Source organism: Desmodus rotundus, chromosome 6 (assembly GCF_022682495.2).
Source record: "Desmodus rotundus isolate HL8 chromosome 6, HLdesRot8A.1, whole genome shotgun sequence".
Classification (NCBI taxonomy): Eukaryota; Metazoa; Chordata; class Mammalia; order Chiroptera; family Phyllostomidae; genus Desmodus; species Desmodus rotundus.
This window is the reverse complement of record NC_071392.1, coordinates 38,637,698-38,660,868: the sequence shown is the minus strand read 5'-3', so window position 1 is coordinate 38,660,868 and position 23,171 is coordinate 38,637,698. Positions and strand designations below refer to the sequence as shown.

General features: G+C 35.2%; 1 protein-coding gene across 1 annotated transcript in view; it reads right to left on the bottom strand.

Annotated features, from left to right (window-relative positions):
• Nucleotides 1-23,171, bottom strand: part of SEMA3E (semaphorin 3E) — a 249,828-nt gene that overhangs the window by 36,325 nt on the left and 190,332 nt on the right. The window contains exons 5-10 of the mRNA XM_024559078.3: nt 16,648-16,741; nt 7,111-7,230; nt 5,599-5,741; nt 4,480-4,594; nt 4,008-4,077; nt 845-989 (exon numbers count right to left, since the gene is read on the bottom strand). Coding sequence (XP_024414846.2) covers nt 845-989; nt 4,008-4,077; nt 4,480-4,594; nt 5,599-5,741; nt 7,111-7,230; nt 16,648-16,741 — 687 coding nt within the window. The remainder of the gene's footprint in view (nt 1-844; nt 990-4,007; nt 4,078-4,479; nt 4,595-5,598; nt 5,742-7,110; nt 7,231-16,647; nt 16,742-23,171) is intronic.

The following is a 23,171-nucleotide window of genomic DNA, read 5'->3' as shown; positions in this document are numbered from 1 at the left end:
ATAGGGATGCCTTTCCCCAGCTGCTCAGAAAGACTAGACTTGGACTTGAATGACACGTTAAGTGTTCTCTGTGGCTCACATAGCTCGTAAAATGATCATACGTTTTCCCAACTTCGTTGCGCACAGGGTACATGATTCCAAAGTCATCACTGCCATCACCATCACCATCGCCGTGGTCATCATCATTTTTAGACAGGTGTACAGTTAAAGGCACAATAGTTTGAACGGCTGATGAGGGAAAGTCTTGGTATCACCAGTTCAGTCAGTCAGCAGAACTTCCTGTGCCCTAGTAACTAACACTTTTGTATTGGCACTTCTAGGAGCCAGCGAGAATGGTAAGTGAGATGTTAAGTATTCTGAAGGAGCAGAGGAAAAGCTGCTTTTAGATGCTAAAGTGAGAATTGAGGAGAAAGTTTGGCCCAGAACACAAATATCAGTGTGGCATAGAACCCAAATATTAGAATATAAAAATGTGTCCTGCTCAGAAATTATATGTGGCACTAATTCTCCCGGAGAGGCTGGGAGGAATATGTGATCCTTTGATTGATTGTTATTGTATTCACCAGTAACCTTAAAAATAAAATTTTAGCTGGAGTTACTTAGCCAAATACCAGTGATAATAAATACTTCATAATGCTGTTAAGATGTACCCACCATAGATTATTTAAATAACAAACATGCAGTAACTAGATACAAGAAGTGAGTTTTCTTTACCATGCAAGTATATTTGTATATGTAGGATTTAACTGTTTAATGCCAAGTTTTGTAAAGCATCTGAAACAGTGAACAAAATATTACTAGGAGCCTTTAAAGTAAGAATATTTTGTTAAATGTCTGAACTTACAGAACCTGGCCGTGGATAGGGCACTTTCCCTTCATAGAGTGACCAGTGGTATTCAGGTCCTTCCTTATGTGCGTAGGGCCCATTGAAAGCTGCGCGGATGCTGGACATGTGATAGACGCATATAGCGTGTCCTCTGAATATATTACTGAAAAACACACAAGACAGGCCATCAGTGGCACGGAATTCACTCCGACTCACCCAGGCAAGCCCGCCAAACTACCCATAGGAATGAAGTCTTTTGGGTAAAAATGTTCTGATCTCTTAAGCACAGGATATTCTAGAAATATTAACTATTGTAATATTTCAAGAATTAAAACTCCCAAACTTAATATTTATTTGCCTACTTTTTATAATAAATTAAAATGACATCATTAGAATAAAAAAAGGACATACTTATGTCACTGCACTTTTTTATTGCTAAACTTTATATGGTGTTTTTATATTTTTTATTAAGGACTAGATGGGTTTAACATTTGAAAAGATTCATTCCCAAGCTGAATTATTCATTTTAAGGTTTTAACTCCTGGTATGTTATTCTATATTAAGAATAGACAGAGTTCTCTTAATCATCATATTGTTAACATTGCTCCAAATTCTATCCAAGTTTATTAAGATTTCTCAGTGTATATTATCTGAATAACAAGCTAAAGCCTCATGAAAATGGGGGGCATTTGTCCCATTCTTTACCTAGGGGTCATGTGGACATGAGGAAGCTTACTGTATATTAATTCCTCTAGGTCACTGGAAATGGTGCTGGAGTAGAAATAGATTAATTTGGGGGAAATTATTTAAATTATATAGAATCCAGATTCCTTACCAGGAACAGCAATTGAAACTATTTCTGAGATAAAAATTCCTACTTGCAGAGGTTACAGACAGTAGTTGACTGACTATGGCAAATTTTACTGGGGGCAAATGGAATAAAATTCTGCAAACTGACTTTTTAAATGATCTGCCTTAAAACTCTGGCCCTTTTCTTGGTGTGGCACGATCTGAATGAATAGGGCCTCACATTTCCCCAGCCCCCTCATTGTGAGAATTAAAATAATCAATGTGAAAGTGCTTTGCAAGATGAAAAGTTCTTTATCATACGAAAGTTCCTACACTCTGGGACACCTGTAGAACAGCAGTTATGATGCTGTTTTAGAACATCAATTCACACATTTTATAACACACCTTGAAGCAATTGGAAATGCCTGCAATAGTGAGAAAACCAGAGATAGTCTCCCTATTGAAGTGGCAATAAACCTTTGATCACCATGCTACGCATATCTACTCTTAGGTCAGGAAACAGCTGGGAAACTGTTAGGTATATATTGAATAGTCACCATTGAACTTATGGAAGAAAGTAATGTCTTGTCTTTGAAATCTAGACCGATCCATTATGCTATCATTTAGGAAAGCAGCTCACAAACTGATTAACCCATAGAAAACTATACTGATTATCCCATAGCTTGTATTTATCACATAAAGCCATGGAATTATAATGCGATGCATAAATTCTCCACTGGTCTAAGGGAGAAGATAAAGCTAAAAAAGGTAAGGGTTTTTCTATAGACTGTGATAACTAACAATCTATAGTGGCTACTTTTCTTTGCATGAAGGAACAATTGACAGCAAAATTGTTTCCATGTTTCTCTGTTGAAGAAAAGGTCTCCTTACAATAGCAGGAAACTCATTCAAAGAGCTGTATTATTTTTTCAAAGTGAGCATATGAAATCACCTGCTAGGAAACTAAACAAAAGCTTTGTGGAGAGACACTGAGCAAAGAAGTTAAACATGATAATGTCACAGTTTAAGGCTGAGGGAATGCAAAAGAGGAACTATGCTATACCATTTGATCCCTTTCTCGAGAATTGAGGTGTGTTTTCCATTTCTCATTCCAGTCATCTCACCTCCACCCTGCCTTATTTGGAAAGACACCCGGAAAATTATATATACACACACACACATATATATATACATACACATATACACACACACATATATATATATATACACATATATACACACACACATACTTTCAACAAAACGTATTCATATTCCAAATGCATACAAAATATAAAAACATAAAAAAGGGAAAATAATAGATGATGAACTTTAAACATGAGCAGCTTATGTAAATTTTAAACATGGAAGGCAAATTTCAAACATGTGTTCTCTGTAAATCTACACAGAAATACGACAACCTGAGCAAAGGGTAAATAAAGTCTTTTGTGATTAAGAAGGAAGGACTATTTCTCGAAGATGAAAACTGACAACTATTGAAGAACTGAGAAAGAAGGTCGTTGGAAGCAAGAGAAGCAGATAAATAAAATCACAGCGACAGGAACTAATGAAGTAGATACTGCGATCCAGTGATAGCGTTACCCTGTCAAAAGCAGAACTTCAGAGAGCATGGAGGAAGTATTTCGAAAGCTGAGTGGGTATCGGTTGATAACTTTGAGAGTCTGACTTGGAAAATTTTCCATGACAAGAATTATCCTAGTTGTTTCCTTCCCAATGGAGTTAAGTTCACAAAGAAGTCAGACAGAAAAGGAGAAAAACCACATGATTTTACTCATGTGGAATATAAAACAAAAAAGAAACAAATAAGCAAGCAAAATGAAAACAAACTCGTAGATACAGACAACAGATTGGTGGTTACCAGGGGAGGGAAGGAGCGGGGGGAGGGAGAACTGGGTAAAGGGGGTCAGATACATGGTGGTGGATGGAAATTAGACTTTTGTTGCGGAATACACTACAGTGTATACAGATATTGAATTACAATGTTTTATACCAGAAACTTATATAATGTTATTAACCAATGTAGCTCTCAGTAAAAAACTTATCCTAGACTCTCTAGCATGGAACTGATATCTTATAAACTATATGATAAAAAGACCCATTCTATTGGGGATCAGAGAGGGAAGGAAACAATCAGGATACTGAGCACAGGTGGATGCCAGGATACTTCAAACAAAAGCAAATAGAGATCCAGATTGAGATTGTGGCTTTAAAATTGAAAGAACGATTGTAAACATAGGATAATGAAGAGAAATTGGTGACTTGTGAAATATAAAAAACGAGAAAGGGAGCAGGTCAATAGTATTTCCAAGATACACAGGGAAGGGGAAGGCATATTTTGTTCCATAATATATTATTGACCACACAGATTTCTCACCTGGTAGTGTTAAATAGTCCAAATATCACTGGGTTCTTGTGATCCCTGGTGTGCACCAAAAAAACATCCTCTGAAAAATTAAGGACAATTACATTACTTAGTATTTTTGGTTCTATTTGCATGTAAAGAAAATATATTGACAAAATAGCTTAGAACTCATCAGACACATTTTCACATGCAGTCCTACAACCGTGAGTAAACCACAACCAAGAGAAATACTTGGCTGTTCAGCATGGCTTCAAGCTGAGCCTCAAGGAAGGACGAAGTGCTGACCAAGCTCCTGAGGTCTCCTTCTGTTCCTGCAACTCCTTTGCCCTCCACCGTGGACCTCGCCAGTAGGAAAGAACAGAAACCTGCTCCAAGTTGGAAGTCAAACATTGCAGAAAGCAAGTTTCCACAAGTGCCAGAGACAGCGAAGGTTATACAGTGGCATCTACCTCAAAGACTAAAATTTAATTCTCCCAATATTTACCTAATTCATCAAAATACGTATCAATTCCATTCAGCCCAGGCACTGAGCAAACCAGTCTCGCTTTCAGGAAAGTGCTCCATTTATTCACCAGTATTCTCTGTCCGCCCACGTCGTTCTGTGAAAATCAAAAAGTAGGTAAATGGGCACTTACAGAACTTTTACTGACAACAAATTTTGTGTCATTACACATACAGATTTTTCATTTAATACGGAAAATTTAGCATAAACTTCAAATAATAACAGATGCAATTTGTCATAATTTTTTTTTAGGTTTGCACATTCTACCTGGCCAGTGTACTTCACTCTGGCCCATTACTATACTTGATGAGTATTAAACCATGTTCATAGAGCAGTTTCTTCTAAATAAAGTAGTGGCTTTTATGATATAGTAATCTTTATTATTTTGTTATAAACTGCTTATCTCAAAATATCCTAACATACTTTCATTTTTCTTCTTTTAGAAAAAAGAACTTCAAATATACACAAACACAAACACACATAAAATATGCAATATATACCTGTACACACATACACATACTATATGTACACAGTGACATATGTACAATTTCCTTCTGAAATGTACTCATTAAATATCCTAAATACCAGAGTACCTTTACACTCCTAACATTATTAGCATTCTCTCAATATATATATCTACTTCAGTTGATTTTAAATGTTCTTAAACAACCTATCTGAACCCCCAACAAACTACAGATGATATTTTTCTACAGAATCAGCCAACTGCATTGTTGAAACATACGTATGTAAATTACAATATTTAGAATGTAATACTTAGACTAAAGGAACTAAAACAATTTGCTTAAGTTAATTTTTAAAAATGGAGCTCGAACTTCTGTGGGGGAAGAAGAACAACTTAATTTTACACTATTTCTTTAGTATGGCTTTGAAAATGGGGAAATCATACAAAATGCAAAGGTCCCCTGAGAGAAAACTTTCACTGAACATAAAGTATAAAGATGAGATAGTAAATACAAATTTTAGACAGCCGACAGAATAGCAGTAAATATTTTAAAGTAGAATCCTACTCTAACATTAACAAAGGCCTGACCATAAATCAGGAGACAAGGAAGCTGAATGAGGGAGAAACACATTTCTCACCAAGCAAAGTCGTCCCACTCTGCTGTGAATGGCGTGGGCCTTGTTTTCTGCCTCCAGCGCCTTCTCCGTGAAAAAGAAATACACTTTGTTGTCATCTCGGTCTTCATTGTCAGCAATCATATATGAACCTACAAATTTTGGCTCTACCGAAGGAAAAAACATAAAATTAAAATAGTTACTATCACAAAACAGTAAGTTATTTAAACCAATTACATATCACATGGAGGCTTCAGTTTAACTTTCATTCTTTATGAAGAAATATTTTCCTTGCAATTTTACATTAAATGTTAAAAATCAGGTATCTATCTTCATTTTATTTGCAATAAACAAGTTTTCTTTGAAATACTAGAGGACAATTTAATTGGAAAATAATAGTCAAGGTGAAACAATTTTTGAACACCATGTTTTATAGACTTGAAAAGCATTCATAGAAAGCCACATTGGGCATACCATAATGGTAAACTCCATAAACAATTTCTTCCCATACATATAAAAGGTCAATGTAAATATATGCAAAGTATTTTAGTAAAGAAGTCTATTTTTAGATTCATAAATTATACAGTAGTCTAGTTCATGAAAGACCATTTCCATTTTAAGATAGAAAATTTAAGTTTTTGTGTTTGTAGTCTAAAGGCTCTCAGGGAATAAACTTTGATTGATATGGAAGGTAAAATATTTTAATACTAACATGCTGCCAATAATAAGTGTGCACATTAAAGCTTAATAAAAAGGCTGAAAATAATGACAATGCTCACCATAAAATGATGTTTTAGTCCTTAAGTATCCCATGTGCCAAAATATATAAATAATTCCTTACAAAGAATTCTATGTTTAGTGATTTTCCTAGCATTTTATTTGTTTCTAAATGAATGAATGGCTAGTGATTTTCCTCCCATTTTATTTGTCTCTAAAGTACAATGGGATTCTATTAAAATGAGCAAAGTAAAGCAATCAATCCATCCAAAATGATGCCAACTGAAATAACAACTTATTGGATGGAAGGGTTTTTTACTTTTCATGTATTTGCTTTGTTTTCTCCATATGAATCCTACTTTCTTTTTTATTTTTTTAAAGATTTTATTTATTTTTAGAGGCAGGGGAAGAGAGGAAGAGAGAGAGGGAGAGAAACATCAATGTGTGGCTGCCTCTCATGCGCCCCCTACTGGGGACTTGGCCCGCAAATCAGGCATGTGCCCTGACTAGGAATTGAACCAGCCACCCTTTAGTTCACAGGCAAGCACTCAACCCACTGAGCCACACCAGCCAGGGCTGAATATTTATTTCTAATCATTGTTGTAAATATACTGGTTTTAAAATAAAGCCAAATCATTTTGATATAAAATAATATACATATATAATATTTTAATTCACAAATATTGCTAATTTTAAAACCCTAAAATTTGTAAAAATATATATCACACTTGTAGTTATTATCACTAAAATGGAAAATTCCTCATGAATTCTAGATTTACATTTGATTCTGATTTACATACTCTTTCCCCACAGTCCTACCTTTCAACAGGCGCTCGTCGTCATGCTCGGTGCGGATGTGGGCCAGCCGCCCCATGCTCCGGAACACCGCAGCGTCTCTGCCCCAGTAGTCGCTGTAGAGGCCAGCAAACAGTTCAGTGCCTACGTGGAAACATCAGTTAGAAAGAAGTCAGTGCTTGCTTCTGGATCTGAAGACAGTGTATAAACCACAACTACAGTAAGCCACATTTAGGTTTACAATAAATACAACCTTACAAAGTTAATGTTATTGTTAAAGGCATGCATGGTATAGTCAGGCTGCCAATTTCAACCCTGACTCTGCTACTTACCAGCTGCGTGAACTTGGGCAAGTTGTTTAACCTCTCCGTTTCCTTATTTATTAATAGGAATAGCACTCAAAAGGGTTAAGGGTAACTTGAAAGAGTAGCTGGCACATGCTAAGACTTATATGAGCATTTGATAAATAACCTGGTTTAATCTCATTTTATTAAACTCTTAAAAGTCATAACATCAGGGTATTATTATTATTATTATTGGCATATGAGAGCCAGCTAATAAAATCTTTTTTGTAACAAGAAATGGCTCCATCAACATGATTTGGGTGTGGAATCCACAAAGTCTGACAACGCTGTGTAAATCCAACTAGTTGCCATTTAATTTGTCAATTTGTTGGTTACAGAGGAAAGCTAGAGAGTTCATAATTTAGTGTGGCAATCAACATAATAAATGGAGTTAGCTGTGACACGTGGTGGAGACGGCAGACTTACATCACACTGAGGAGCACAAAAATGAACGCCATGTCTCAAGAAATGACAATGTGTCTGGAGCCAGCCAGAAAGAAAGACATTATGAGGAAAGAAAGAAAGAGTTTAACAACAGAGAAATAACATAAGGCTATAACTGGCAGCCCAGAAAGACCAACACCTGTGAAGCATAGGGACTTGGCGTCCGCTTTTGTCAAAGTGACAACCAAAGGCAGGCAGTGTGCCCATCAGTGAGGCCACAGGGGTTGTTCTGGGCCTCCATAGCCTCTGGGTCCTGTCCCGCAAACTCTCTGATTAAGGAAAAAGTGACAGCAGCAGATCACTGGAAATAGCAACCTCCATTTAGGGTGGCAAAGTTAGGTTCTTAGTGAGTGTCATATAACTCTGGTCAGGTTTACAAACAGAGATGATGACCACACTAAACCCGAAGTATTAATGGTTTTCCGTTAAATTTGGAAGGTGCACAATTACATGCAGTATTTAACGTGCTAAAGTTTGAGAGCATTCAAACAAACTGTGTTTCCACATTCACATATTTTAACTGCATACTCAATTTTGGAATTTGAATTATTAAAGGTACAGACAGACAAATTTGACCAAGTATATAAACAGAATTTAAAAGATGAGTGTCATATTTATAAATTTTATTGTGTAGAATTTATAAACTATTTCAATGTCTATGAAGGTTTTTCTAAGGTGAAGCCTTTAAAACTTTTAAAAACTTAGATTACATGTATTTTTATGGTTTAAATTTTGAGAAAGAAATCAACTGAGTTGTAAATGGAACACTTTGTAAGAATTTTTTTTCAAGTTTAGTTACCTGATTTAAATTTTAAAAAGTAAAGGTGATTGTTTTTGTTATACCAGGTTTAGAAATAGAATAATGAAGTAGAAATTGAATTTAAAGGCTTAAGATAAATACAATTTTAGAAATTTAATTATAAACTTTTTCATTTATAAGAAGCCAAGTCATTGTAAATTATTTTTTCTGTTTTCAAAATTTACTAGGAATTCTTCAAAACTATATAGGATATTAACATAAATACAAGTTTTCCACAAAGAAATTCACTTTTAAACTACACAAATTATAAAAGACAGAGAGAGAAGCAACTGGGATAAAATATTAACAATTTGTGCATCGAGGTTAAGGGCATACACGTACCAATTTTACTCCTCTTTCAATTCCTTGTATTTAAAAATTTCCAAGATAACAAGTTTGAAAAAGAGCTGTATTCATTGAGTTTATCCTGTATGCTAAGTGAGAGGTGTGATAAGACAAATAACAGAAACTGTAAAACAAAGATGCCTTACATCTGGGCCTAAGGAAATGTAACTGGTAGAGAACATTGTATCAAAACTCTTATTGAAACATGTTCTGTGGTGAGAGAAGGCGGAAGAAAGTAACACAATGTACATCAAAGTCAATGATGCTGTCCTCATAGCAATTTTAAATTCAAAAGTGAAGAAAGAGTATTTTGAGATAAAATGCATTCGGTGGTGAGGGGTACCAACCATACGTGGGATTCTGCACTCCTTGAACCTGGGTCACAGAGGATCATGCTGAATTCATAATAAGTCCTTGGGGATCATCATCTTTATGTTATTAATGAAAAAGTTGACCATAAAAGAGTTAATTACTATTGAATCATCAGAATGAGTAATTTTCTGAGATATTTTTGTTTTTAGTTATTATACTTGATTATATTTCCCATCTAAAAATATAAAGTCTATTATCTAAAGTTTTTTTAAGTGTGACTTATTTTTCTAATATTGTCTGGGCTGAATGTTTATGCATATATTGGACAAAATACTGATTTCTTAAAAGTCATGACAGTTTTCTATTTTGTAAGTTTTTAATATTTGATTTCATTTTCTAAAATATTTCTAGAACATTCATATCTGAAATTATTCTTATGAGAAACTAATCTTTATATTACTTCACATTAATTTTATTCTCCTGAGCCCAATCTGGGACAATGTTTCAAAGTTCCACTTATTTTTAATCAATTCTATCAAGTTAACAAACAAGTACCTCTGAGAGCCACTAGATGGCAACCCTATGATACAAATAATACTATATTCAGGGCCGGTTTTCTGCACAAAGGAGAAAAAAAAGATGATTTGTTTCCCTGACTGGTGTATCTCAGTTGGTAAATTCAAAGTAACAGATAATAATGATGCTTGGTAAAATACTTCCCTAAGAAAAAATAAACACTCTAATGAAAAATAATAAAGCTTTAGAGGCACAAATGTTACCTAATAGTAATTAAATGAACAAAGGTACTCACCATCATAATAGTAATTGATACTATTTACAGTAAATATATAGTTTACAATTAAAAACTTTACTTTGAAACTATAACTATTTAGTATAAAGAATATCCGTAAATCAATATTTTGGTATTTTACAGATAGCAAAATTAACATCTGAATAAAGCATATTTTAATGAATTAAAAATAAAAGTTTCATATACATAGTCAGATATGTTTTATAGTTTCAATGATAAGAACAGAACTACCCAAGTTTTGGGTTTTCTATGTCTATGGAGACACGATATGTCATAACTATTAGCTCTGTCAACAACTAGGATAGAATCTATTTTGATACTTGATTTGTGTGCCATGTATTATTTTTCATTGTTAGAGAACTGACTTCTGTCGGTAACTGATGTTATGTTCATTTTAAATGGTCAGCTGTGGTTGTAATTAAAAAGTAAGACACATCTGCAGGGTATTTTGACAGGTGAATGTAACTTATCATTGTCGTGCTCAACAATAGTCTCTATGTACAGATACAAGGATACTGGGAATAACGCGGCATTGGAACTCTGGCAAACCAAGCCCCCAGCTTGAAATCTGCTGTTTGACCTTGGCAAGGCCATTCAATATCTAATGGTCTCGGTATCTGTAGAATTAGAGAGACCTACAAGTGACTCCTTAAGCCTGCTATGTTTTTATGGTCTCTCTGCTGCCCCCACCCCCCTTTTTTTGCCTGGATTTATTCACTTCCTTTCCCCCTTTACCTCCCATTTACCTGGCTATTGCCCACTTTCTCCATGAACCCTTCCATGACAAAACTTCTGTTAGTTTCGTGGTACCACCATGGCGCCCCTGCCTATTCTACCATATTGCTCGCCCCACTATACGTCACTTAACTCCTTAGGTGTTTGACATTGTGCCTCACTAGAATGCAGACTTCTTCATGTGTCTTATATGCTCTTTTGTCTCCAGTACCTTGTACTGTGTCTGCAATACAGAAAATGCTCAATAAACATTTGTTGAGTCAATGAATGACACAATGAATTAATAAATGAACATATCTACAACTCTTTTAGGTGTTTAAGTTAAAAAGCTATGAAATATAGTAAGAAAAACTCTGGATGAGTTTCTGATTTTTTAAAACTGCTTCATGGGGAAATATCACAAGAAAGAAAAACTGTTGGGGACTTCATGAGTTAACAGAGCTTTTTTTTTAAATTTTTGCTGCTCAAAAAGACTTGTTATTCAATTATATTAATTCATGAACATAGGGACTCCATTTTCTTCTATTTGTTTCTAATACTTTCAGTCCCCCAAAACATTGTTTACACTAAATCATTTATATGAAAGAAAATGATAACAGTCACTTGACTCCTGGCAATATATAAAAACAATTCCACTGTAAATAATTATAAGTTAAATTGCCTCATTAAAATATTTTTGTACATAACTCCTTTTTTATAATGTAAACTCCAATTGAAGTTTTAGTTAAGAGTATTGCATTGCCTTAATATTTTTTGAAATTTACTGTTTTGTTCGTAGACTTTTTATTATTAATCAATTGGGGATTTTATTCGCTATATTGAAAATATAGACATCAGGTGTTTAGTGAGAAAAATTCACAGTAGTTTGTCGTGCCTTTCTTATCTTTTATGGTTTATTTAAGCGTTTTTCTTATTTACGCTGTAAATGTCTGCAAATCTAACGTGAAATACATTTGCCTCATGGGAAGCACACAGTTAAAGACGGATTTAACTGCCTCATTTCATGACTAACCTGCATAATGTTGTGAGAAAATTATTCTACTTTAGATGCACTATTATGCAGAATGACTATGATGTGCATAACTGCAAAAAGAAACGAAATGCACTCGAGAAGATAAAGATGGATAAAAATGATCCGTGATATCCGTCATCCCAGGTCACCCCCACATTTTGCTTAGAATGCTGAAGAAACTGGAAAGAATGTGTTTTTGCTTGGTTTGTAGTTGCGCAGTTGTTGGCGGGGCTTTTCGTTTGTTTTGATTTGGCAGATAGCCAGCACCAGCTACCACCAACGCTAGGAAGGTGGCTTCTGAGGCCTGAAGGAAGAAGGAAAATGTTCTGAGCCTGTTCATGTACATCTGAGGGCACCCAAGGGGGTTCTCTGAGTTTTCCTGGTGGCAAACCAGTGGCATCAATGCCCACATGGTCAAATCACATTCCTAAGGGGAGAAGGTCAATGGGGAATTGAAGAGTAGAACTTTTTTCCTTCTAACTTTGATTTTGTTTTGTTTGTTTTGAAGAAACCTTAAGCAAAAAATTCAAGCAGCTCCTTGGAGACTAGCCGTTGTGGCCAGAAGCAACAGTAAGCATGTGGATAACTGCCCTTCTGCCGAATGTGAGAGCAGCAGTCTGGGATAAGAACGTACAGATACTCTTTAGGGACAGAAATGTGATAAGAAAATAACTTTAAGTTTTTACACAGTTGGGATGAATTCAAGAAACGAGCTAGCACATTCACTTGTTACATTTATAGAGGTTGTAATGATGAAGCCATATTTTACCTTCATGTACACTTTTTCATTTATTTTTCAATATTATCAAGTCCTATTTTGTGGGAAAACTACTCATTTATAACTCTGCCCTGAATTAATTTACAAGAAATGTTTATTTATTTAAAAAGGTTTTAATGTTATTAGGCGCTTGAAATAATCACTTAAATTATTCTTGCATGTATTCCAACTCCCTTTCATTCAATCAACATTGACCTTTAATTCAAATAATTTGGAATGAGGAGATATATTCACAAAGGTCTTGTTATTATGGATGAAAGTGCAGGAAAAAATCTTCAGTGGCTATAAACTTTTGTAGCTTTATTTCCTGGAAATAGTAACATAGGACAAAAGAAAGCATAAAAATAAATTTGAGTGACTGTAAAACATTTGTGGTTATTTGTTGAAATAATCTTTAGTAAGTCTTTAATTTAAGAAGTATCCTAAAAATATCCCAACAACAAAGCTTACATGCTCAAAGGAAAGTGTTAAAAAGTACATGACAAATTAATGAGTTGTTCCCCTAAAACTAGTAACATCTAATATATATTGTATAACATGAATGTTAGTATACTATAGGCACTTCAGGTATGGTAGGTATTAACTTACACCTGGAACTGATAATACAAATCTGACTCAGAATATAAAGTTATAAAAAAAATGGCAATAGAACTGAGAAGGCAAATTATAAGGGACATCCTAAAGTTACCCAAGGTGTTATCAACTTAATAAGGAGAATAATGCAACAATACATCATAGATAACTGATGAAAAACAGTCAACTATTATTTTTCCTTTTGGCCAAAATAATATATAGTATACAGAAAATGTGTCCTGAATTTTTATTCGACCAGTCACCAACCCTACCAATTTAGTGGCAAGTTAAATACCTAGTATCCTAGTATCTCTGGATGAATTGAAAAGTATGGGCAAGTAATGTAGCAATTCATTTACTAAATATTCATTGTTTCAACAAACTTTTTAAAGCCAGGTTGTAATGTCTTGTATACTTAAAACTACTTTAAATATGATGTTAATAAATGTGGCTAAACATGTAGAAATATTACTCCGGAGATATGAATTTATATGCCACCAAAATAAATTATGTGAATTCCAAGTGACTTTTGAAGAATAAGCCTAATTAATAATTTCCTTTTGATTGGTTTCTGAACATATAGAACATAACTCAATAAGGAGCTCATTTTACTATTTGTTTCACATAGAACCATTACAAGTTATTAATATTTTATTAGTAAATTAAAAGTTTAATAAAAATGAATTCATTAACTTGTGTTTCATCTGGCAAATAATCTTCATTCTTTTATTCAATTTTACAGTAAGCTTTTATTCCACATCAATTTAAGGTAAGTGAAATAAAAACTGTATCTAAAGTAAAGAAATTGTAAGAAAGTCTGTGATTTGTGAGCACGTTTTTTTCTTTGAGAGCTTTGTTAGTTTTATGAGTTTTGTTACAAAATCAAGTTTTTTTCTTACCACGAAAGTGCATCTTAACGAGCAGGTGTTAAATGTTCCGTGTGAGTAGTGATGAACAAAGAAACAAAGGAGGAGCCGTGTGCTAAAGACGGTCATCTTTTTTGCTGGAGTCTTGTCCTAACCCATCCGCAGTGAACATGTGTGGTCAGAAAATACCACATCAGTGCATTCTTTCCCCATCAGAGTAAGCTACACGGAGCTTGCCAAATTCCAACTCAGGTAGCTCCATTTTTCCAGCCCAAATTCCTGCTGCTCTTTCAATTGCTAAGTTATGTCTACTTCCTCTCCATTAGAGAGCTGCTGGCTGACCTAGGTTATCAGGTTTCCATCCCAGTGGCGGCCGCATTTCCACAGTGAGTGAATGATCTCTCAAAGGTGCTTTGGGATGAAAGCTAGTGGATAAATGTGAAGAATTATATTTTTATTTCTTCTCTTTGGAGGAATTATTCTATAACTTCTGTGTTTAGCTTGGAGGGTCCTTATGATTTGATTTCTCTTCTGAATAAGCGAAACAGCCACCCAGATGGCAAGCACTTAGCATTTCAGCAGAGTGTAATTTGATTTGGAAGTTCAATGAAACTCACTTGGAAATATCCCTCCAGTAATATTTCCCCTCTTAAAAAATTCAGTTTTAAATTTCTAGCTTCATGCAGAAACAAGCTCCAGGGAGCCTGAGTAATGAGTGGCAGGATGGCAAAAGAAACTACTTTTAACAATTTAAATAAATTGTTAAAAATAAATGATGTCCTAATCTTTTTAGAATTTCACTATAAAATTACTGTGTAATTTCTGACTTTCAACGTCATATATACTACCCCCAAATTGGCTTTGTTTGTTTGCTTATTCGGAAACCCTAGTGAGTGTTCCATTCAGTCAGTATTCATAGGAGGCCTTTTCTGTACAAGGTATTTTATGGTAAAAGAAAGGTGACGAGAAAGTCTCTTCCATTCAGACATACCCAATTTTAAATACTTGCAGCTAAAAATCAATAAAGCATTAGGAAAACATGTATGAGTCCATCAAATGCATGTATATTAATGTATATGCTGCCAATCTATAAGAATTCCTAATAGTTATGAATCTGGCATTCTCCTCCCTAAGGTTTTGATTTCTCCAAAGTCTAAATAGATGTAGACAACACTATTCCCATATTAAAAACCTCCCTTCCTCGATATTCTGTTTTCACACACACAGAAACTCAACATATCTTAAAAAACATTTTCTTTACAATTTTATATTCCTGAAAATATCACATCTTTGTATTCAGGCCCTTGAAGAACTTAATTACTATGTGAAGTTCTCATCTTGTGAAGCTGAAGTAAATAAAACTTTCCCTATTAATGAAAGCTAACAAGATTTTGCTCTACAAATGCACGTATTTGTAGAGTGAGATGGGGGAGTATAGGAAGTAAGATGCGAAGCCCATCAAAACCAACTGTCTGAAATAAGTCCAGTGAACAGTAGTCTCTAGAATATATGGAAACATCCATATCAGCTCCAAATCAAGGATAAGATATTTTGATGAAGCATCAACGGGGAGTTCTAAGTTTTACTATTTATTTAAAATAGGAAGTCTCTGCATGTGGTTTACACATCCCCATTTCCTGTAAACAGGCTGGCCTGATGTTCGTATATAACTCTACGTGTTGTAAATGTTAAAGAGACATGTGTACATTGCACTATTCCTATATCAGAACCTCCCAACCTGAGAAGACAGGATGATTCCTGACAGCACCTGTGCTAAGTGTCAGGGATCACCCTCTTCAATTTTACACTTGGAAACTCATCCATGCAGCTGTACCATCGCAGCGCCAGGGACCTTTAACAAACGCGCCGTTTTAAACCCCAAATAGTATGAAAGAGAAGAAAAAGTATTTTGCTGTGTCTTAAGTAAGGTTTTGGGTACTTCATCTGATTAAACTGAATCAAACTGAAATCTACAGAACATGGCCAGCTTATTCCATTATTCTAATGTGGACATTTAGGGGTCATTTGAGCTGTTGACTTCTATAGTTTATATTCTAGATTAACAGGAATTTATATAAATAACTTTGAAGTTTTCAATTAGGATGACTTTCTCCTGAATCCCACTGATACAGAGAAAGGTACCGAGAAGAGAATATTAAAAGTTCCCCTAAAGTCATAGAGTAACTAAAACATTAAAAATTGCATATGCTAAAATAGTTTAGTGTCTCTAGCTAAATTTTTATAAAATTTCATATAATTGAATTTTTGATACTACGTGCCTTATTGTCAAAATGCCTTATATCAGGTATTAAGTGACAATTTGTGTTTTCAGAATGACACACATGCACTTAGTAACAATTGCACTAACTTTACAGTCAAAGTGGCTCAAGCGAGCCTGGCTTGAAATTTAATATCACTGCTCCCAGCACAGACAGATAGATATGGCGAGACAACATATATAAAGAAATACCAAAGGAATAACGTATCTGAAGTTTCAAAACCAATGTGACTACCACCTGATGAGTGCAGCAGCAATAATTACCAATTAAAGTTGAGATGAAGGAGGAGTTGGGATCAAAAGGACACCTGCCCCTTCCTCTCTCGGTCCTGTGCGATTCCAGGTGAAACAGGGGATCCTTGGAAGAAAACCAAAAATACCATTATGTAGGTACCAACTTTAATTATTGATAAAACAGGTGCTGTAAGTAAGTCACTGGATAGTAACATCAGGTTATGTGGGAACAAACTGGTTTTATAAATAAATGCATGGGTTTTGCAGGCCCACATGGGTTTTCTCACTCCTCCTAAAAAGTATGCAGGTGATGAAATTAGCAGTTTTTGTCACTTGATCTGACAGTATTAGTTATTCTGAGATGTGTCAGTTAAATGTTCCAAAGAAATGAAAACCTGCTAAAAAAAATAAAGGTTACTAAAAGGAAGATTCAATGATAAACATGGAAATGGGATTTTATTCCGCAAGATTATTATTGGTTTTTTTGGAATAATCTGTAAAAGAAAATAATAAAATTTCCATCAACAATCTGAAATATTTGTTTCCAATCATTTTTATTCTTCATCACATATTCTTTGTATAAATATCTAAAATTTAATAAGTTAGAAATTACTTATGATTACTTGAATATATGTGTATATATAAATGTCATACTATGAGCAACATTTCAGTCTGGCTTTACACAAATGAGGCACTTAAATAAACATTTCCATGAAAAACTACTACTTTACTGGTTCCTATTGCAAGCACATAACCACAGAAATTTTCTTGGAGTGTTCTCAGATTTCAAAATTTTCATTAGCATACACTTTACAAATAATCTCCATTAATTATGCTATAAATTATTTGAATAAAAGAAAGTTGGCTTGGAAAAGTGACAATAAAATTTAGTATTGAAAGTCTTAGAGAAAAAATTACAGATGACTTGGAAAACACAAGGGCTGTGGGCACCTACCTCCTTGCAGTTGAAAATCTGTACATTACTGTAGTCAGCCCTCTGTACCCACAGATTCCCAACCACAGATCAAAACAACAGTTGATGCTTGATTAAAAAAAAATTACATGTATAGTTGGGCCGTGCAGTTGAAGCCTGGGCGGTTCAAGGGTCAATTGCACTTTGGAACAGAATACTGCCGATCTTGCCCACCGTGGCATATATGAGCAGCCCTGCCCATCCATGAATCCTGAACCTAGAAAAATCCCTGGAGTCCTGAGTAACCTCCGGGAATTAATGAATATCCCTCGAACTTGATCTTGATTTTCCTAGCCACTACAATTACATCACTTTATCTTTTCTGGCCCTATGTTGTCATTCTTCCTTGGCACACTTCCCTCTTTCTCTTTATGATATCTTAAAGTCACCATTCTGATTTTGCCTTTCCAAAACCCTTCTGGTAGATGCAGAGTTCATCTGTCCCCTGGAGCCCCCCACTTGTATACTTGGGATCTAACAGTCGCCTACAGAACAAGTTTGTCCTCCTGACACAGAATGTGACTAAACTGATATTTTAAGCCAAAAAATGTGTTACCTATTTAGATTCTTTACACAAATTAGTACAAAGTAAGGATCCCAATAAATCATTTGAGACACTTTTGTGTTCACTTTCCATGGATAAAAAGTTTGCAATACACGACAAGAAAAAGTTTGTTCAAGTGAGTTACGACTGTTGGTCAGCCTGGCTAACACCCAGGCAGAAGGGGTTTCGTCTAAATTTGCAACACGGATCCACACCATCGTGCCTAAGACAAAGTGAGCAAGTCTACGGATACAGCTATTGCTTGCCCTTTTAGTCACTGTCACTTTACAAAATTTTGGAAAAATAGGTAGGTTATACCTATTATACATTTTCTATTACAATCAAAAGTCCAAATGTTTGGACATAAAGCTGTTGGAGAGAGATACTGAACTGCTTTTTTTTTTTTTTGGCAGGGGGAGTGGGTATTGACTTTTCTCCGTACAGTCTTGTACTGTTTGATTTTTTTTCTTTTCTTCTAATTTTTAGTTTATTCTTTTAATTGATATGTAACATTGGTTTTAGGTGTAAAACATCATGATTCATTGTAGTTACAAAATGATCACTGCATTAAGGCTAGTTAACATTCATTGCCACATGTAGTAACAAAACATTTTTTTCTGTGATGGTTACTTTTCAAATCTGCTCTCTTAGTAGAACTGCTTTCTTAAATTAAAACTTTCTATAGCTTCAAAATTCTGTGATAGTTAACATTTTATCACTAATCACTGATAAAGTTAATTCATCTAATGGATAAAATTACATACCTTAAACCCTAAAATTGAAATTGCAAAAGAAAAACAAGTATATTGCTTGTTTATTCAAGTAAAATACATTTATTTAAATTTAAACCATCAAGTGGGTGAAATAGTAAATGCAAACTGTAAGAATTCTAAAATCAAGAACATCTCAGATTTCAAAGAACTATGGAGTTTGATGAAGTAAATAAAGTCACAATTTCTTAGAAAAGTCACAGGTTTTTATAAATATAAAACCTAAGCTAGGATGCTGAGGCTGTGTTGAGTTGTGGATTTCAGCATGTGTCTGAAGTAGCAATCCAACATATTGGTCTCTTCAACCTGGGAGAAAATGGACTGAATCAACAGGAAACTATATTCATGATGCCTATAACCCTAATATTTTGACAACCATAAAGTGAACCCCGGAAAAATCCTGGGCCTTTTAGGTATGTATGAGGCACACTTCTGTGCAACATATAAAATATAAGTCTATGTGTCTGTAAAAAGACACACATTTTTGTGAAGCCTCATCTTTGATGCTGAGAATGCACAGCATTGAACATTGAGTACTTACACATTCTTGGAGATCTATGCCTCGGGCCCAAACTCAGATGCACCCTGACTGAACCTTTTCCACCCCCCTGCAGAGACTTCAAGTCTCTGTTTCTCATTTATTTGATTAGTGGCTAAAACTATCTCAAAAATAGTTGTTTAAAATAACAAACAAATTAAACTTTTGCCTGATTTTTATGACTACTAAAAAAAATACTTAAGTACCTTAAATGATAGACACACCTATCATTTTCTTTTAAAAATACATGTGTTCTCTCTCTCTCTCTCTATATATATATATATGTTTATATATATAAAAAGTCATGAGGTACACTTTAAATATCTCATAAATTTTATTTGTCAATTATACCTCAATAATGCGAAAACTGGATGTGTTCTACGGTTTCCAATTTTTTAGCCCACTAATGATTTTGAAAAGATGAACTACTGGAACGTTCCTGGTTTAGCAAAGCACCATTATCTTCATGAACAAAGAGGAGAAAGGGCCAAATCATCAGAGGACAGAGTCAGCTCATCCACCCGTAACACGTGCTAATGACACTCCTGGAGTCAAGTTATGCAAAGATGGAAAACAACGTCCAATTACATGATAGAGTGTGAGACATCTTAAATTTGAAGACTATGGTAATATTTATTTAAAAAACTATAATACAACCTTTGGAACAGAATTATGAGGATTTGCTTTGAACATGTGTAAATTCTATAAATCCTCTGTCTTAACACTTTACACAGGTCTTCTCTGAGCCTGTCCCCAAACTTGGCACATTGTTGGATACGTGTTTTAATTGTTATTTAAGGTGGCATTACACAGCCCAGAAAGCTCTGTATTTCTCTTTACTAATCAGGACATATCTTTGCCCAGGAGTGTAGTACACGTGCTATCAGTATTCTTTATTGGAATCATGGCATACCTGAAAAAAACAGTAATACTATATATCCCTGCTTTGTACTTATTTTTGAATTACAAAATTAAATGGAGTTGTCATAAAAACATGTTGCTGAGACTGTCTTTTTTAAACAAAGGCTATTATGCTGTTATTTCTAAAATAATATTTGATAGTAAAAGCTACTAAATGGTTGACATTTTTCACATGAGTGACTTGAGACTCTAAGTATGGCTACAGTCATTTGCAACTTTACATTGTTATTATTTTGAGCCCAGTCTCATTTTTTTAAAGGATTATTTATTTATTTTTAGAGAGGGGAAGAGAGGGAGAGAGAGAGGGAGAGAAACATCAATGTGTGGTTGCCTCTCTTATGCCCCCTATTGCGGACCTGGCCCACAACCCAGGCATGTGCCCTGACTGGGAATCGAACCAGTGACCCTTTGGTTCACAGGCCAGCACTCAGTCCACTGAGCCACACCAGCCAGGGCCCAGTCTCATTTGTTGATTCAAGTAATAGCTTCATCACAACTGTTCAATTGTGACAAATGAGTGCCTCAATAAATTTCATCTAAGTATATTATGTACAATCATAACCTTAAGGTATATTTATGTGACACTTCAGGGCAGTTAATCAAAAGAAGCCAATGCCAGTGTAAGAACATGAAATTATCTTTCACTTACTATAATCAATGCTTCATGACATTGTTAAAAAAATCTGTCTGTGGTTAAGGCTAATCTAACCTATAAAAGGTTTGCCCCTTTTATGAACAAACTGAAAACTCCCATTTTTTACATCTTGATCTTCGGCTAAAATATCCATTGAATAAATCACAAAACATGAACAAGTTCATAATGATAATTTCTACTGGAGATAATATATATACTAAAACTATTTCTGAACCAATATTATTGGTCCTCCCCAATTTTTCCGCCATGCCTTCTGAAATCCTTATGTCATAGTAAGTAAATCCCTGACACACTCAATTTGCACCATGCTTCCACCCCTCTTTGCTGAATTGAGTCAGAGCTCGCATAGTAGGCAAGATTACAGAGCCTCAGCGATGTCGACACCTAATCCCTGGAACCTCTGAATATCTTCCCATGTCAAACGGACTTTGCAGAAATGATTAAGGGCCTCCAGATGGCGAGATTACCCTGGATTATTCAGGCAGGCCCAATGTCATCACAAGGCTTTAAAAAAGTCAGAGAAGATGCAACGATGATAGAAAAGAACCAACTGAAGTGATGCAGCGTGAGGAAGCCCAGACCTGCCATTCACTACTGGTCTTCAAGATGGAATAATGAGGCCACGAGCCGAGGGAATGTGTGTGGCTGCTAGAAGCTGGAAGAAGACTAGGTAATAGATTCTTCCTCTAGATCAGGGGAGTCAAACTCATTTTCACCGGGGGCCACATCAGCCTCGAGGTTGCCTTCAAAGGGCGGAAATAATTTTAGGACTGTATGAATGTAACCACACCTTAACTGTTAAGGAGTTGAAATTACATTTGGTCTCCAAATTGCCAAGACATTTTTATGTTTCTCGGGCCATGTCATTTTATAATTCCTCCGAGCAGCCATTTACTCAAGCACCCAAACTTGTGACTTGTCTGGATACTCAGCAGACAACCTCACACCTTATGTTTCATGGAGAAAATAGGTTTAGATCATTTATGTAATAATTTTTAAAATATCAGTGTTTCCTGTATGTCAGGGCCTCACCCTGGAACGGAAACACTTGTAAAGAAAACCAAACCCCAAGCCCCATTTTTTACTGTTCTTACAAAATCACTCCAAATAGAATTTTCTCTCCTTTATTTTGTTTAGCAATGCTCAGTATGGTTTGCCGGCCCCTTGGCACTGACTTGATTCACAACTTTAGGGCTTATCACCTTAATTTTAACACGAGCTTCCTGGGCAGCCCCCTTGGTCCAGCCATTAATTCTCCACACTGCTGCCAGAGTTCTTTCTGGAATGCAACTTTGCTCCTATCATTTCCCTTAAAAATCTTTCATTGATTTCCAGTAGACTCCACAGAACAAATACTTAAGTCTTTAGAATTTTACATAAGAGAATTTAAACACAGGACTTCTTTATCCCTAAAAGGCTACCCTGCGTGTCTGTGTATCAGCTATTCTCAACTACGTGAAGATTTCCCATTATTGTGTTTAGGATAATAATGATCATATAATATTACAAATTCAGCACAGACTTTGTCACTGGCAGGAGTCTTTACACAACCCCTTCGCTGGGCCCAGTGTCGGTTCCTCACCTTTTTTGTCTCCTGGTCGCACCCCATGTTTCCCCTTTTGTATCATTTGCTTCTCTGTATTATAACTGCCTGCTCATTTGCTCTCTGCACTCCTGGTTGGTGGGCGTTCTCTGAGGAAACTGCCCATGGGGCATTTATCTTTGATCGCCTGTGTCAAATAAAATACCTGGCCCATAAATGCATCGCTGTTTATGTCATTTGAAGAAACACTACCTTTACAGAAACAAATTGTTTTCTTATCTCTCTTCTTGCAGGGCCCTTGCCTATTTTCTTATAGATCTAAAATATAGCATAGTTGTGGCTAGGTATTTTGATTTGGAGTAGGAAATGTGTACAAATTATTTATGCTGTGAATGCTGTGTATGCTTTCTTAGGGCTGCCTATACAGCAACATCATGGTTCCATTTTCCTTTCTATATTCTGATTGTCATTGTAAAACATAAAATTGCTACAACAACTACAGGAAGAATAGATATGTTCCTAATTTTCCCAGCTATTCAATGAGGGTGATATGGTTTTATATATACTTTTACAATTTATGACGGGCTCTTGCCAGGATTAATATATTAAA